The sequence below is a fragment of the Oncorhynchus clarkii genome, chromosome 30 (assembly GCF_045791955.1).
Source record: "Oncorhynchus clarkii lewisi isolate Uvic-CL-2024 chromosome 30, UVic_Ocla_1.0, whole genome shotgun sequence".
Taxonomy (NCBI): Eukaryota; Metazoa; Chordata; class Actinopteri; order Salmoniformes; family Salmonidae; genus Oncorhynchus; species Oncorhynchus clarkii.
In genome coordinates, this window is record NC_092176.1 from 7,442,570 (window position 1) to 7,460,316 (window position 17,747).

The 17,747-nt window shown below is 47.2% G+C and overlaps 1 protein-coding gene across 1 annotated transcript in view; it reads right to left on the minus strand.

Moving 5' to 3' along the window:
• LOC139390048 (polymerase (DNA directed), epsilon) overlaps positions 1-17,747 on the minus strand; it is a 28,892-nt gene that overhangs the window by 6,876 nt on the left and 4,269 nt on the right. The window contains exons 6-36 of the mRNA XM_071137159.1: positions 16,588-16,742; positions 16,067-16,211; positions 15,769-15,849; positions 15,431-15,538; positions 14,167-14,277; positions 13,964-14,049; positions 13,667-13,786; positions 13,388-13,520; positions 12,968-13,081; positions 12,663-12,875; positions 12,458-12,565; positions 11,947-12,075; positions 11,709-11,811; positions 9,367-9,513; positions 9,118-9,263; positions 8,695-8,843; positions 8,432-8,524; positions 6,498-6,800; positions 5,946-6,141; positions 5,410-5,624; positions 5,151-5,253; positions 4,876-4,956; positions 4,505-4,627; positions 3,982-4,410; positions 3,499-3,642; positions 3,117-3,257; positions 2,647-2,800; positions 2,263-2,369; positions 1,896-2,072; positions 1,348-1,571; positions 876-1,096 (exon numbers count right to left, since the gene is read on the minus strand). Of these exons, the coding sequence (XP_070993260.1) occupies positions 876-1,096; positions 1,348-1,571; positions 1,896-2,072; positions 2,263-2,369; positions 2,647-2,800; positions 3,117-3,257; positions 3,499-3,642; positions 3,982-4,410; positions 4,505-4,627; positions 4,876-4,956; positions 5,151-5,253; positions 5,410-5,624; positions 5,946-6,141; positions 6,498-6,800; positions 8,432-8,524; positions 8,695-8,843; positions 9,118-9,263; positions 9,367-9,513; positions 11,709-11,811; positions 11,947-12,075; positions 12,458-12,565; positions 12,663-12,875; positions 12,968-13,081; positions 13,388-13,520; positions 13,667-13,786; positions 13,964-14,049; positions 14,167-14,277; positions 15,431-15,538; positions 15,769-15,849; positions 16,067-16,211; positions 16,588-16,742 (4,759 nt within the window). The remainder of the gene's footprint in view (positions 1-875; positions 1,097-1,347; positions 1,572-1,895; positions 2,073-2,262; positions 2,370-2,646; positions 2,801-3,116; positions 3,258-3,498; positions 3,643-3,981; positions 4,411-4,504; positions 4,628-4,875; positions 4,957-5,150; positions 5,254-5,409; positions 5,625-5,945; positions 6,142-6,497; positions 6,801-8,431; positions 8,525-8,694; positions 8,844-9,117; positions 9,264-9,366; positions 9,514-11,708; positions 11,812-11,946; positions 12,076-12,457; positions 12,566-12,662; positions 12,876-12,967; positions 13,082-13,387; positions 13,521-13,666; positions 13,787-13,963; positions 14,050-14,166; positions 14,278-15,430; positions 15,539-15,768; positions 15,850-16,066; positions 16,212-16,587; positions 16,743-17,747) is intronic.

A 17,747-nucleotide genomic window follows, 5' to 3' on the forward strand; every position in this document is an offset into this window, starting at 1 on the left:
CATTTTCCTACCTCTTTCTACAATTTTGCATTTGTCAGTTATTTTTGTGTGATTATGCTACACAACGTCCCTAAAACCATTATTTGGTCATCGGTTATGTGAACTATATGAATTCCTGCTATGACAACATCTGAAAGTATCTGGCTGTCCCGGGTTTTGATGCTGTGTGAATGAGCCACTCCATCACCCACTCCGTTGACGTTGTGCAACCTTTCAAAATGCAATTACAGCTACTGTCGTTTTCGTTAAGATGGGAGAGTGTCTCAGCTTCCTGTGCGTGTCTCATCGATTTCTCAACTCTCAATATCGAGCAAATGGCACCACTTAACGACGGCAGCTGGCTAAGCCGTACGGTTTTGGTGTGCACACGGAGCGTGGCCTTTGCAGTGAACACATCAAGTAGGCCCACGCCTAGGAGCTGGGAAGTTTGAGTAGGACATTCATTAAAATGACATAGCTATCGAGCACCAAAATCATAATTAGCGCAATCTAGCAAAGTGTTTTTGGATTCCCACTTCCTCCGGCGGTGAATGATGTAGCCTACGTAAGTTTGCAATTTTTTTCGGGGGGTTGACAAATTCATCTAGAAAAAGAGCCAAAAGAAATGAGATAATTCTGGGTCATATTTTTAAAATGTTGCACATCAAAATAGCAAATCATGCATCTCCTGGATATGATGGAAGAAATTGACATTTTTTCTTGTATCAAAGACATCTGAAAAAAATCGCTATGGGCCAGCAACTGCATATTCATGTATTTTTTCATTTGATTGGTTGTATTTATTGTTATCAAGCTAAATGTTTAAATGTATCATGATTTGACCGTTTGTCTATACGGCCCAGCTCTGGTGTGTGTGAATGAGTAAGGCTGGCTACCTGTTGAGTAGCAGCCCTGAGCGTTGATCTCCATGGAGCCCCGGTCATCAGCCTCCATCACCAGCCTGCTGTCGTCGGCCTCCTTGCCCCCCAGGTCAGGCCTGGCGGTGGGGGACAGCCACAGCAGGTGGTTGTGTTTCCTCAGGTGCCTGGCCAGGAACAGGTCAGAACCAAAGATGGACACGTCGTGGGGCAGGTTCCCCACCGGCAAGTGGTAGTATCTGAGGTGGGATGGACGAGAGGGAACAGTAAGCGACAGTAGCCAAAATGAGCATAAAAGTCAATGATATGACACAAATGAAACCCCAGACTAAATATGTAAAGTGTGAAGATTATTATATATTTTTTGTATATACACAAATAGACTGTAATGTAACCCCCCCCCCCGGGTTCTTATTCCAGTTGTGCCATTTAGACTGTGCTAGGTGTACAGAGCCAGGAGACAGACCTAGTCTCGTGCTGTGTTACCTACCTGGCCATGTCAAAAGCCTGCGACAGGCAGCTGTCCAGGTTGAGGTAGTGGCGGACCATGCGGCGGGCACCGTGGCGCTGCCAGTCCAGCACGTTGTAGCTGATCTCGTCCACCACATGCACCGGCACCACCGGGAACTCCTCTAGCACCGGCATGCCCGCCACCAGCCGCCTCAGCTCCCAGTTGGACTGCACTGCGATCAGGGTGGGCCCGCGGCGCTCCCCCTGAATACAGCGAGAGGACAACGGTCAATAGTGTTACCAGGGCTGTGTTCATTATGCACCAAACGGAAGAAATTGGACTGAAACCCGGAGGGAGGACCTGCACTTGCCCAATAAGAAATGCTCATTTACGTTTTCAGTTGCAAAACGACACTGCTCTATCCTATTCATCTGTGATAAGCATATAACCTTACACCTTCAATAGCAAGTCTGAAAACTTTAGAGACAGAGAAGGCCTAAACAAAACAACACATCCGAGAACAAGCTGGAGAGAGCAATAGAGTGGCAGAACCATGCAGGTGACAGGGGTGCAGTGGATGGAGGTACCTTGTAGTTGAGCAGTATGCGCTGCAGGGCTCGGTGGATGGCCTTCACGTCGTTCTCAGCCCGCACCTCAAAGGTGTGTTTCTCGGGGGGCAGGAGCTCTTCGCTGGTCTTCTCCAGCAGAGCTGTACGCTCTGCCCCATACAGGGTGTTCAGGTTGGGCATCTGGTTACTGCGAACCTAAGGTAGGAAGGGGAGGAAGACGAAGGGGACTTGATGTCTTTTTTTTCTTCAACAATTTCCTAGGAAATGAATCACTCTCTCGTCACGTTTGTGTAATGAAGCAGTACAAGGGAAAAGTCAACTATTTTAAAGGGGAAATCTGATGTGTAGGGCACCTGGGTACATAGTAGATGAGGTGTGGTTTTACCGTGTCCAGGACAAAGATGCTGGCCTTGCGCTGTGAGGGGATGAACAGGCCGAACAGGGCTTTGTGGCCCTGGCTGTGGTGGTAAAGGTAGACGTGTCGGACGCTCCCTGGGGAAAACAACACAACGACACTGATTCAACGCTCCCATCGTCACGTTCCATGTAATGGGTCGTGTTCATTAGGCACCAAAAGGAAGAAATGCCAGGTTTAGGTTGATTTACATCATAGTAAATGTCAAATCATTCAACACAATAACTAAAAAATAAAAAGGTAAAGAAAGGTAAAGAAAGATTACAAATAGATGTCAAATATATGGACGACACATTGAGACACAGTAGAGAAACAGTGAAGGGAATCTGCAGTGTCAGTGGGAGCTAGTCCTACCAGGCTCCAGGTAGCTGAACTGGGCCAGGGACCTCATCTCCAGGTGCTCCAGGTCGTACGCCTCAGCCTCCCGGCCGCCCAGGTCCCGGACCAACTGCTTGTTGACCATGCACATACAGCCCAGCTGTACCAGGGCCCGGAACAGCAGAGGGACCTGGGGGAAATAAGAGAGAGAGAGAGAGGGTTGTTCATTAGGCACCAAACAAAATAAAACAGATTAAAAACATGCAGGGGCTACCTGGACTTTTATTTTGCGAACTTATTTTAAAACTTTTTCGGTTTATAAAAAAATTTGTACTACACACACACACACACGGAGACTAGCACTCAGCCATTGATTAGATTTCCCTAGCTATGAAATGTTAAACATTCTAACCAAGACACGCAACACTGGATTAACCCCACTAACTGCTTCTTGTACACATCCAGGAGGAACACGACCTTGTCCTATCCTAACCCCTGGTAGGTACCTGTGTCTCGTAGACCCCCTCTATGTCTGGGGCAGAGAGGTCAGCGTTGATCTCGTTGATGTGCTCCTGGTACATGTCCTCAGGGACAGAGTACTGGTACAGGTAGTAGACGACGTTGGAGCGCGGCAGAAGGCGGTTCACCTGCACAGAACAAAAACCAAAGAGCTCAGTCATCAAATAATAATCATTACAAAGAAGAGAAAAAAAAACAACAAGCTTTTAAGCGACACCAAAAACAAAAAGCCAGGCAATTTGAAACCAACGACATATCATTCAAGAGTAGACGGACGCTCACGAGAGGGTCGGGAGGCTTGAGCGGTCAGCGGAGGGAGATTGTCACGGGTCTATTAATCAATCCGTCTCTCATGGGACTAACATGTACCTTCTTGTATGTGGCTCCCTCCTCCTGCTTGGGGACCTTCTGGTTGACGTAGAACACCCGCGGGATGTTGAGCTTCATGCAGTGCAGGTCACTGCCGATCACAGCCCACAGCTTATACAGCCCAGGGTGACTGGTCTCTGCAATCTGGGGGAGAGAGAGGAGAGGACAGGACATCCAGTCACACACAGACTTCTGGGTTTAAGCATTCTATTTATTAGGAAGAGCATTCACAAGATATATACAGGTTGTCTTCCTTCTGCTCTGTACAGTTCCCATGAACTATTCTGATACAAAACAAATGGTATTTAGAGTTTGTCAGCGTGGACACAGTTTAAGCGTAGTCCTGTACAAAACACTTTAAACAGATTCTCCATTGAGCAGCAGCATGCTTTTTTTAGATCAGCACGAGGCTTGATCTGTGCCCCGGAAACCGGCCTAACTAAATGTTATTTGACCCCCCCCCGTAGGCCTAACTTAACCCACCTGTACGATCTGCCAGGGCATGTCCAGGATACTGCGCGCCGTGCGGCGGAGGAAGCTACCCAGGCCTGTGGCAGGGCCTGCGTCCCGGATCACCCCTCCCCCCATGGCCTGGACCTCGCCGTCCAGCAGGCGCCGGCGCTTCCGGCGCTCCTTCCTCTGCCGCAGCTGCAGCTCCCACTTCTTCTTGTGGTAGCGCAGCCACACCAGGCGCGCCTCCTGCGTTTCCCCAGTGGGTGGTGGAGGGCCGAGGATCTCCCTCCAGGACTGGGTGAGCTCCATCTCCTGGGACTCCACGGCCTGGCTGTTCTCTCCCTGCGACACCCGCTTGCGCTTCGTGCTGATCAGTATGGCCGGCTGCAGGGGTCGGGCAGGCATCCCAAAGTCCTCAATGTCAGCCGCCTGCCCTGCCTCCAGGGCATGATGGGCCACCTGAGAGGGGGCGGCAAGAGAGGGGGAGTGGTATGAGTGGGTGTGTGCGTCTTTCTGTGCGTGTCGCTGCTAACCGTTGGCTAGGCGGGTGTACCTGTCTCTTGCCCTCGCTGGTGAACAGCTCGCTGATCTTCTTCTGCTTGTAGATGTCGTTCTTCTCCAGCAGCTTCTTGTGGAGCCAGTCCGGGTGGCGCACTCTGGGCACGGGGTTCTTCACCTACAGCCCGGATCACAACGGGACCAGATAGGGTGAGCAGCGAGCACGGAGCAGGTACAACTTGAAATAATCTACATGGATCAGGAGTAGGGTGAAGTTGCACCTAGGCACTGGTCTTGGATCAGTTTTGCACCCCCCCCCCCCACTAATGGGCAAGGTTAGGATTTGGGGAGGGCAAGCTGATCTTAGATCTACACCTAGGAGCAACTTCACCTCAGAGCCACGGATCAGAGCTGATGTGGGTTTACCTGTTGCAGGGCAGCTGGAATGGTGATGATTTTCTGGATGGCACTACCCAATCTCTCAATGTAGTAGCTCCAGTCAAGGATCTGGAGAGAGCCCATGGCTAAACTCGTTAGTGACTGTGACTCAGCTAAAACGCTATAAGAATTGCGTCACTCTTATAAAAATATATATATCTTTTTTTAAATCGCCCATTCAGTACATCAACAGTCTTTGTATCGCTGCATTGCAGTGTGCCAATATGGAAGCGCCATGAAGTGAAAATCGCCCAGAGACTTACGGAGCGGATGTCCAGGTCGTGGAGGCTGGGCATCTTCAGCCACTTGCGCAGGAAGTGCTTCTTAACACTGGGTTCAGCTTGGAAGATGGCCAGGGGGATGGCCCTGTCAGAGAGAGAACGAGAGAGAGGAATTAACACTTCTCCACTGTCGTCATTAGCAATAAGCGACACTACGCTAAAATGAGCTGAAGACAAAACGGGAAGTGAGGAGCCATGATTGTCAGTCTGTGGTCGTGGAGTGTGGGTCGGTCTGCCTCACCGCTCCGTGACCGGCGTGCCCTCTGGCTTGCGGGAGATGATGTAACGGCAGCTCAGCCCGGCGTCCTTCACCATCTGGTCACCCAGGAACTCGGCCAGCCGCTTGGCCGTGCTGATGGTGTTGGACTTCTGCTCGCCATAGTCCTCCAGCTTCCGTGACATGGAGCGGTTCTCCGAGATGAGCTCAAACAGTTCCGCGTCTGGCATGTTGGCAGCCTGGGCAAAACAAATCCCGCCAGGACACAGCATAGTAGAACGCTCAGATTACGTCTAACAAATACGCCCTCTGACATGTAGCCCCGCCTGCAACGGGGAATCACGTCAGCTCTCTACTATTGACAATCTGCAACTTTCCGCAACATTTTCCCCCCGAATGAACGGGGTCCGGCTGACGTAGCTTTCACCATGCAAGCAGAGATGGGGAATATTATTACAACGGCCCAGGTTGGATCGCTCTTTTAGTACATGGATGAATGAAGAACTGATCAAATGTAAAGTTATCACACACGGGTGCGTGCCGGGAAACAAGCACGTTACCTTGCTGTAGAGCACGTCGAGCCAGTAGTCGGCCACCTTGGCCACCGAGTCATACACCTCCTCTAGAGTGGTGCCTTTGAGGAAGGCCTCGAACACAGACGACTGGAAGATCTTGATGAGCTGCAGCTCGCCTCGCCTCTTCACCTCGAAACCCTTGAGCTCGGCCAGCGAGCCGTCCTCGTTGAACACAGCGTACCTGGACACAGGGCAATGTCGCAATCAGTGTTATCAGGAGAATGTCGCAATCAGTGTTATCAGGAGAATGTCGCAATCAGTGTTATCAGGAGAATGTCGCAATCAGTGTTATCAGGAGAATGTCGCAATCAGTGTTATCAGGAGAATGTCGTAATCATGTGATTATCAATGTCATTGGCTGGATTCTCTCTCTCTGATTGTTGGGAAGGGCCCGCAAGTAAGCATTTCATTGTTAGTCTACACCTGTTGTTCACAAAGCATGTGACTAATTCAATTCGATTTGGATAAATGATGCCAACTGGCTACCAATAAAGGAGAACCATCATTCTCCATATCCCCCCCATCGCCAGTATGTACCTTTTCTTCAGTTTCTTTCCCTCCTCTTTGGAGGCGGGCAGGATCATGGCCAGGTAGGGCCCGTCCACCTCGAAGAAGATGCTGTTTTCCGCCCGCGTCTCGTAGGTCAGCGAGGCAGGGTCCACCAGCTCCTGGTACTGGTCGTTGGTGAAGCCTTCCTTCACCATGATGTTGAGCATGGCGCCCGGGTAGGAGATGGTCACCTTGGGCTTCTTCTCGTTGCTCGTCTTCACCACAAAGTTCTCGGGGAAGGTGTTGGGCAGGACGCACCAGATACCATCCGTGTCCAGCTCCAGAGGCCTCCTGTAGTGCCACAGACAAAACACAGTAACATAAGTGGTCGAGTTTGCATCGAAAACAGAAAATATATATGGGGAGGGGGGAGGGGGGAGGAAACTATGCTGCCCTACCAAGCAAAATGGAACTGAGAACAATTGCTTTAATTTACCTTGGTTTCACAGTAACTTTATGCAGTTACTGCTAACATGACCCCCGTTTTCTAAAAAACACAGAGGCAGGATACTTGTCCACATGATTAAGCATGTATTTAATGTAGCAAAAATAACATTAACTCATTTTTAGACCAAATAAGCAGTTACTGCCTTTTTGCTTGGTACACAACATGCAACAATTTCAAAGATTTTACCAAGTTACAGTTCATATGAGGAAATCAGTCAATTGAAATAAATTAAATAGGCCCTAATCTATGGATTTCAAAAGACTGGGAATACAGATGTCTGGTCACAGATGCCTTAAAAAAAGGTAGGGGCGTGGATCAGAAAATCAGTCAGTATCTTGTGGGACCACCATTTGCTTCATGCAGAGTGGCATCTTCTTGTCATAGAGTTGATCATGCTGTTGATTGTGGAATGTTGTCCCACTCATCCTCAATGGCTGTGGGAAGTTGCTAGATATTGGCGGGAACTGGAACACGCGGTCGTACATGTCGATCCAGAGCTTCCGAAACATTCTCAATGGGTGACACATCTGGTGAGTATGCAGGCCATGGAAGAACTGGGACATTTGCGCACAGATCCTCACGACATGGGGCTGTGCATTATCATGCTGAAACATGTGATGGTGGTGGCAGATGAATGGCACGACAACGGGCCTCAGGATCTCATCACGGTATTCATGTGCATTCAAATTGCCATCGATAAAATGCAATTGTGCTCGTTGTCTGTAACTTACGCCTGCCCATACCATAACCACACCGTCACCATGGAGAACTCTGTTCACAACGTTGACATCAGCAAACCGCTCGTCCACACAACGCCGTACACGTGGTCTGCGGTTGCGAGGCCGGTTGAACGTACTGCCAAATTCTCAAAAACGATGTTGAAGGCGGCTTATAGTAGAGAAATTAAACATTCAATTCTCTGGCAACAGCTCTGGTGGACATTCCTGCAGTCAGCATGCCAATTGCACGCTCCCTCAAAACTTGAGACATCTGTGGCATTGTGTTGTGTGACAAAACGGCACATTTTAGAGTGGCCTTTTACTGTCCCCCAGAACAAGGTGAACCTGTGTAATGATCAAGATGTTTAATTGGCCTCTTGATATGCCACACCTGTCAGGTGGATGGATTGCATTGGAAAATTAGACATTCTCACTAACAGTACTGTAAACAAATTTGAGAGAAATAAGCTTTTTGTGCACATGGACAATTTCTGGGATGTTTTATTTCAGCTCATGAAACATGGGACCAATACTTTACATGTTGGGTTTATATTTTTTGTTCAGGGTATATTCACTGTAACAATAAAAAAATACCTGTGACCATGCCATGTACAGCCATGGTGAAGCAGAGTGCTGTTCATGCATGATCCGTGTGCTACCCAGCACTACGCACAGGTCTCTCTAAAAAGACAAGTCTTCATGACATGAGTGCTAAAAAAAGAAAGCATTTAAGAGGATGGACATTATTTAGTTACCCGATCTGTTCCACGATCTCTCTGGCCTGGGTGATGATGTTGGCTCCGGTGTAGCACACGATGCCAGCCATCTCCATGGAGTACCAGCGGGCCCTAGTGGAAAGACATGGCAACCACACAAACACAGCAGCACTGTCAACAGGTTGCAAAAACATTTTCTACCTACTGAACACAGCCCAGATCATTTTTTCTCTCTCTCGATAAAAGTAAATATTCCTCTCTGGGAAGGGGGGGGGGGGGGTAGACGCTGCAGCTGCACCTACCCTTTCCTCATGACGTAGCCATAGAAGGAGTTGAGGATGCACTTGTGGGCTAGCTGGAGAGAATCGTAGAGGATCTCCATGTTCTTACAGCGCTTCACCAGGGCAGCGTCACCACTTTCCTGGGCTGCAGACAGTTTCTTCTTCCACACCTGCAGTACCACAGAGGATGGAGAGGAGAGAGGGAAACACTTAACACGCTGCGGACAGGCATAGTCCCTGGAATCATGCTGACAAAAAACAAGAAGAGAATGTAGCGACAACAACAAAAAAAGACCAGAGCCAGCACGGTTTGGGTTGGCACGAGTGTAAAAATGGTATTCCTCCCCATGTCAAATGCACACCTTGCGTTGTATGCATGACATCTTTGGGGCTAGTTTCTAGTGGGAGAAGAGTAAATAAGTATGGTAGCTCTTTGGCAAGTACCTTGTGCAGTCCCTTAAACTCATAGCGACGGTCTCTGAAGGCTCGCACAGTGTCCACGTAGAAGGAGTTCTCCCTCTGGCAGATGGTGGTGACCCGCTCCTCCAGCTTGGTCTGGCGGACCTTCTTATAGGCCCTCCTGCAGTAGTCTGGGACAGAACAGACAGCGCGCGAATGTCATGAAGTGAAGTGCACAACAGTAACTCACCGACTACTTCTGGGCCAATCTAAAAATATTTCTCCCTCGCTCACCGCCCAGGCGTTTCTTCTCGTGGCGGGCCTGCTCCTCCAGGTTGAGCTCATGGAAGGCCCGTGGCCGGCCGTTAGGGAAGAGCGGAGGAAACTTCTCTGATTCCAGCTGCTGCTGGATGCGGTGGAACTCACTGCGGCTGGCCGGCACTGCAGACAGGGCAGAGCAAGCAGGTGAGCGGGAAGGGAAGAAAGAGGCAATTACAATTAGGGCAATATATTGAATTAATACAAATTAAATTTTGAGCACGATATTCCAAATGCCTTTCAATCATCATTTTATTTTTATGAGCGCCTATGTCCGCTTGTTGCCTTCTGGTCTCGTCTCCTTCTGTGCTGCGTACCTTTTCCCATTTACTTGCATGCACGCACACAAAGCCCCTCCCCCCGCCACTCACAACAACAAAGATGAGAGATCACTTCTTTCTCTCTGACAAGCGGTTTCAACTCGCCATTTGGTCCAACAGAAAATCGGGTTATATGGACACTGAAGATAGGCCACCTGATTTGAACATCTGAACAAAGTGGACAGGCTAGCACGCTGTTCAAACCGTTGGAGACGGACAGAAGGGTGTGCTCATGACAATTCAACTGTTCTACCTTACTAGCTGGCAAATGGATCCAAGTTGGCTAAACTTGAAATATAGAGATCCGCTGGCTGACTCACTAGCATGTGGGCTTGTGCTTGAGACACTTAAATGAGACTTGAATAGATTTTCTATAATGCCTTCTACTTGAAGTCATTCATTATTAGTGAATGTGCAGTATGGCACGGTTAAATTTGGAACAAAAATGGCTTTTTCATAGACTGAGTTGGAAGCCAGATCAGTGATTATTGAAAAAAAAGCAGGGTAAACTATTTTGATAAAAATAATTTAATTATTAGTGGGTTTTATGGTTGTGGAAGACGAGGTATAAATTTCACAAGCCTTGAATTTATTTGATTATTGCTTGAATGTTTTAAATGCAGTGTATTTAAAATTGTACAAAAAGCTTATTTAAAACAATTAAATAGATTTCTGGACAATTCATAGCCATATTGCCCAGCCCTAATTACCATTAAAAACAAAAAACTGTTTTAAGTGAGAAGTAGGCATTGGCATGAAGCACCCCACCCCCCCAAAAAACAGAAGAAATTCACATGGAGCACCAAAATGCCTACAGTAGCTATGTTGGTCTATTGTACTTCAAACAATGTGTATGGAGGTTGCTTAGGATTTAAACCTTCTCAAACAGCTAGCTGCTAATGGCTTAAGTAAATGGTGTGAAAAACCTTCCATAACCAAATATATTTTTTCCTGTTCGTTAGTTAACTGTTAGCCATCTTTCAGATAACTGGTGTTAGCTAGTTACAGAGACTAACTGCTGTACTTTGGGTACGCACGCTAACGTTAGCTAGGTAAGGCTAGCTAGCCATCTAATTGGTCGACATGAAAAATGTTAGCATTGTCAGAAATGCTTCAAAAAGGAGTTGGTTCTTAATGGACAGAAATGGGCACGTGAGAGCGATAAATTATCAACACGTAAGAAACTATTGCACCTACAAATTTTGTAGATTCAACATGTTTTATGTCAAATGGTCACTTTACGGACCCTATAGTCTCGTTTTAATCCGACGACTGGAATTTGAGCTAGGTGGGTGGAAATTGTTTTTCTGAAAACTACCTTGTTAAAATTCCAGTATGTGGGTCTTGGTGACGACCGGACAGCTAATGATGTAAGTTTTCTTGTGTACCTCCATTTTTATTTTATTTAACTAGGCAAGTCAGTTAAGAACAAATTCTTATTTACAATGACGGCCTAGGAACAGTGGGTTAACAACAGATGTTTACCCTTGTCAGCTTGAGGATTCGATCTAGCAACCTTTCCGTTACTGGCCCAATGCTCTAACCACTAGGCTACCTGCCGCCCCCAATCAAGTTGATTTGCTAATTTTCATCGACATTGGTGTCATATTGACTTGGATACGATGGTAGGTAGATATGAATTTAACATTGAGCTTCAGCCATTGTGACAAGTTACATCTCTGAAATAGACCGTCTCTAAAGCAAAGCAAGGGCTTAGGGTGACACTGGTACAGCAGCAGAAAACAGAGGCCAGTCTAAAAAGAGCTGACCTCCGCAACACATGTTAAGTTAGTGTTTTATGTATCCCTATATTTCTGTTATTACGGGGCTATCACTCAGTCAAGAGTTCGCCTGCGCAGGGAGTCTTGTCGTTGATGGACCTAGCCTGGAGTGGAATGGCTACCATGTTGTGTGTTCATATAGTATAGTAAACTTTGTTAAACTGGAACCTTGTCGTTGTGTCATTTCGAGTTAACAACACACACTACAGGAACTTACTGATCTCCCCCCTCCATTGCCAGCTCATCTTCCTCTGACAGTTGGCCCCCGGCTTGTTGAAATCGCAGGCAGCACACGTGGCCTCGTCAACCATAGCAGAGGGCTGAGGAAGAGAAAGGGAACAGAACAGTGTTGCTTTCTGGAGCGTTGCCAGAACGAGCCCTTCGAAATGATGCACGCAATAAAGGGAGCATCCATTGTTGACACGTGCGCGCATACACACAGCACTGTAGTTTACCTGCAGGCGGTTGGTGAGGATGATGTTGGGGTACATGGCCGCCACGTCCAGATGGTAGATGAGTGGACACTCGATCCTGTTGGGGACCTCCTTCAAAGAGAGGAGCTTCTTCTTGATCTCGTCACACACCTGCAGACAGGGCAGATGATGATTCATGGAAAGTACAGCATTTCATTGCAGAGAAAAGAGAGAGAATGTATTTTCCATTTACACGCACACTATGGGGGTCAATTCCAATGTTCCCCTTTCTTTAGGGGGAACATTTTTACTTTGACAATGAGAGTGGATGGTGTTTTGTGGCCCGAGATTGCACATCAAGAGAAGTTGGTAACGCTATAGATGTCACCGTTTTTAAATGTAAGGAGGTTGATGGCATGATAATAGGCGGGCCACAATTGAAACAAGTCTAACTTTTTGTCTATATAATCCTCTGCAATTTTGGTACATGTATTGGTTGGCCTGGCGTGGCTTCTTTATGTACTGTATTTTAAATCGTTAAATCAAATCAAACCTCGTTGAAGTTGGTGACTTGCTCCAGGGGAATCTTCTCCTCCTCCTCGATGGCGTGACGCAGCGTTTCCTCCACCCGCTGAAGCAGGAAGTCGAATGCCGCCGGATTCTGTCCAACACACCAGAAAGAAAACCGTGTCAACAAAACACGTCAACTAAATACCCACACATGCAAATAACGGACTGGGCCCCGAGTAGTGCCATACCATTTTGAAGCGGCAGGGGATGTCGCTGCGGAACACGCCGGACTCCAGGGCCTCCACGTGACCCCCCACGTAGGTCTCAGAGTCCATGACGTGACCATCGTCTGTCAGCTTGTTGAACACCTGCTCCTGCTTGTTGGGGAAGACGATGTTGGCATGGTAGGCCTGCACCATGAGCAGCGCCTCACACAGGGTCCCCGAACCCTTGCGCAGCACCTGCACACACAACCACACACACCAGTGAGCAATAGTCCAATCCCACCACCCCACAGTCCATGTTTCAACTGACAAACTGATAAGAGACAAACCTCATCCGGCTCCATAGGGATGATGGTGCAAAGAGCAAAGATGAAGGGGTGGACGTACTTCATGTAAAGATAATACGTGGCCACGGCATCCGACACAGAGTAAGTGGCCAGAGTCTGGGGACACAGCCATGGGAAAACCAGTCAGACAACCAACCTGCATCACATCTACACCCACAACTTGAACTCGTTCTCAATTCACCTTTCCTCCATCCCTTGCAACCTCTCTTACACGCCTCCTTCTCAAAATACACTGGAGAAGAGGCTCGAAAAGGGGAGGGACCTTGGACCTTCTCCTCCAACACGATTGAGAAAGCGGCGAGGAGATCGGACATCAGGACAGAAAGACATTGAGATAGGACCTATCTCACCACTTCTAAAAGCGGTGCCTGTGTTTGTGTCTCCCAGAATGTACCAGCTGACCTGTGACTCCTCTGTGGCCATGCGGCACATCTCCTCGGGGTCCAGCTCCACTGGGTCATAGCCCAGCTTGGCCTTGGCCGCCGCCTTCAGGTTGTGACTGCCCACCGGCAGGTAGCTGTCACGCTTCACCCACCTGGCGCGCACACACACACACACACACAGGTGGGTTAGACAGTTTGTGTTAGTGTGCGCGTATCATTATTTGTGCAGGTACAACACCACACAGATAGCGAGCCACTGTGTTATGAGATGTATTATGAGATGCATGGTGGCCCTTACCTAAAGGCGTCCATGTGGATGGCCTGGCTAGCCCTGTACTCGCCCTGGTTGTCCTTCTGGAAGCCAATCTCTCTGTACATGTTCAGGCCGTGGTGGGCAGCCCTGGTCTCCACAAAGGGCCTTTTGGAGGGGAGAAGTGGAAGAGGGAAAGAGAGAAGGATGAGGGGAGAGTGATAAGGCAAGTGGGGGGGGGGGGGGGGGGGGGGGGGGGGGGGGGGGCAGTTGAGCACAGTAAACCAAACTAATTTCAGTTGATCAAAGAGTTGATCGGTTGATCTGTCCCCCAGTCCACCTCACCAATCGAAAAAGTCTCCGTTGTAGGTGACAAAGATTTCGGGTTTGGTTTCTTGGACGTGCTCGAACCATCGCTGAATGAGACCCGCCTACAAGCACAGAACACAGCATGTCGTCAAGTATGTATGTATGTCTTTATATTGTACGTATTTATGTATGCCCGTAGGCGTTTACTTGTCTTTCGTTATTGATGCTCCCCTCCTTACCTCGTCCGGCTCATTGAATACAGTGAAGGGTCCCTCGTACTCTGGCTTAGGGGTGAACTCAAAGTCCTCAATGTCCTCAGAGACAATCTCTCGGTTTGTGATCAGGTAGCCCTGGCAGGAATCATGAACAGTTAAGAAATCAGTTAAAGAAGCAGACAGGAAACAGACAGGAAATCCAGAGCTCCAGATTAGGACATCCTCATCGTAGACCCAGATCGGGATGTGCTTTTGTGCTAACGACAACTAAAATACAGGGATGCAAACTACGGAGGGCCCAAAAAGTGACACTTTTTTGGGGGGTCATTGAAACATGCAAAAAAAAATCCCTGCTAGGTGGGAATGCAGGTTTTAACCAATTAAACAACAAAGAATATGATCTACATGATCCGTCTCTGTGTGCCAAAGAAAAAGTGGTTCATGTGAACCTAACTCGCAGATTTTTTAAAAAAAGAAAGAAATCCAACTTTACTGCAAATAGAAAAACAATACACTAATATTGCAGTTAGCCATGACAGCCTTTACAATAGAACGCTTGTGACCACACACACCTAAATATTGCACTTAGGGAAAAAAAACATCTTAAGTAGAAATAGAATGAAACAAACAGGCATTCTATTTTTGCTCTATTATAGTGGCCACTATAGTAGACATCGTTCAAGTGCACAAGCCTACATGCGTGCATACCCCTTTATATTCACTGTATTGAAAAGGTGAGAAAAAGGTTAAGTGTGTTGTGTTCCTTTCACCATACTGTCGTCCAGCATAAGCCAGGCCCAGCTCCAGCTACACTTGATCCCTGAATCCACTTGTTTAACAAGCAATGCCTCATTTTTCACCTAATTATCTCATTCTGAAAATTAACCACATACTGTAGAGGGAAAACATTACTGTTAGTTCAGTTTGTTAGCTAGTTAACGTTTCACACAGATTGCCAGGGTCCAGTAAGCAACTATAGTATTTGCGTTATAACTTGAGGAAGGGCAAGGAGTCGTATACCAGTTAATACTATAGAGAATTGGTTAGGTTACTCATGTTAGCTCATCTGATGTTACAACGTTAGCTAGCTAATGTTAGCTGCCTGACTTTATTAACAAGCTCATTTTCACACCATAAACTACATTTTTTAAATCGGATAAGTTGGCCAACGTTGCTCAACATTTCTCTCTCCCTGGCGAATTTAGCCGAAAGGTGACTAGTTTGCATCCCTGAAGATAGCGGTTTGGAATGTCTTGCCAAATCCTGAGACCAGGCTGGTCCAACGTACCTGTCCGTCGATCATGTAGGATATCATCATAATCTGGTCCGTTTCTGCGTCAGGGAATTTCAGAGGAAGCTTGGTGGTCTCTATGTCAAAGGCCAGCACAACTGGGTCCTGAAAAACAGGGAAACAAAATCACAACTACAAACACTGCTCGGAATGTCAGTCAGATTGTGAGTTCGGTCAATTCAATTATAAAAATGAAGATAGAGAAAGACCATTGTATCTGGACAACAAGAAAAACCTGGATGGCTCAAAGATAATCCCAAACAACTGGAAATCATTTTAAAACATCAGATAGATGGCCATCAGGCATAAGTTAAAAAAACAAAACATGTTCTTACTGGTCGTTCCACCAGGTCGCTTCTCAGTATGATCTCTGGAGGGTATGCACTACCCCTGTACCGAACGTTGTACCAGTGAGCCTAGGGAAGAAACAAAGAATGTGAACTGTAAGTCTTCATAGGGGATTTACTGTGGAGAGAAAGCCCATCATTCCACAGAGCACCCACTGCCTAGCCTGGTCCCAGATCGGTTTGTTCCGTCTGGCCAACTCCAATGGTCATTGTGGCGAGATAACACAAAAAGGGTCTGGGAGCCCGGGCTATCCATTGGCCAAGCAGGAACGTCAAAGGCCCTTACCACGTGGATCTTAAGGTCGATGGACAGGCGCATGTGGTAAGGCACGTCGTACTCTCTCATGTCCACTATGTTGTCCATCTGGTCGGAGGTTTTCTTGGACAGGCCATCTTCATCCGCTGCCGAGACACTGCCTCCTGCCAACGCACTGATGAGCAGAGAGCTCGTCAAAAATAGATCGAAAGACCCAGAATAGTAGAATTTCACGATGACACTGTACTACAGCACTCCACATCACAGTAACACTTCATTCCGCAGCCTGTGAGGTTTTAACCGAGAAACTACACGCTAACACCATAACGAACACCCAAGAATTACTATATTGTAACAAATATCAGGAGGTAACGATTTTTACCACAAAGTTATTAACTCTTAAAGACTTTCAGATGATTACCAGAAAGTACAACATTTTACCAAGTATTTTCACATTAAATACGGCTTTTAAAAAAAGTGGCAATAGGGCTGTAAAATAAAATGTTTACCAAAATCACACCGTCAGTCTACGAGACACTGAGATACTGTACCTTGATAACATTGAGGTGTAGGTATCGTTGGACTTCTCCCTCTCCCGATTCTTGCGCACCGCCGGCGAGATCTCCCGTTTGACCTTCATGAGGTCATCCACAGTGTTGAATGAAAGCTTGATGTAGCTCCTCTTTAGTCCCACCAGGTGATTGGGCTACGGAGAAAACATACGTTGACATGGTCATCCTACAGTAATACTGGATGCCATCTCACAGAGGTCAATGTCTGAGCCGGCGTGGACGTTGTTGACGTCATCACGTTTTATTATATAAAACCCAGTGCGTGTACGCTAGAGACGTCCTGCTGCAGCGTAACAGACTGAATCTGCCGGTATTAGCCATTAGCCTGTGTGGTAGACATGCGCCTTGCGTTTGTCAGATGGCAGGATGGCGAAAAGTCCAAACAGTTTGAGCTATAAACTATTTGGACCCTTACGAATGCAAATATATTTTCTGTTTTGTTCTACGACGCCCACAGACTTCACGAGACTTGTCTCAAGTTGCCGACGTCCCAACTCCAAACAGGTCTTCTCACAAATAACCTGAGCTGTTTGAGCTACCAACTAATATCAAAATAATAATCGAAAGCTAAGACTCACGAACACGAAAGCGTTCTCCCTTTTGCTCTACGACGACCCCACAACCTTCACAAGACTCGTCTGAAGGTAACCTGGTACTGAGCAGTAAAAAAAAAATATAAAAAAAAATAGGCTTTTTGGGACCAGGGTAACTAACACATGTAACTTTTTTGGGTTCTACTTGAGATGCTCGACGTGCTGCAAGACCCCTCTTCAAAAAGATACAAACCCACGCGGATGCTTGAAAGACAAACGAGACCAATCACAATACTGTTTAACTAAAAACTAACTAGGTTTCCCTTTTTATCTGTGGACTAATCGTCAGAGTAGAGAAAGACACGATTTTGTATGACTCCTGGTTAAAAATTCTACAGAGAATCAGCTAAAATGAGGACCGCACATCAGGCAAAATAAAATAACAACCCGACGTTCATCCAGAACAAACTAAGTAGCAACTGCTAGCTAGCTAAATGTCGTTGAATCTTTCATATGTGTTTCAACCTGCCCCGAAATTAATAGAATTGATTCACACTTGATTTTGGTACTTAACATGCGTGTCATGATGACGTCTGGTGGGGATAG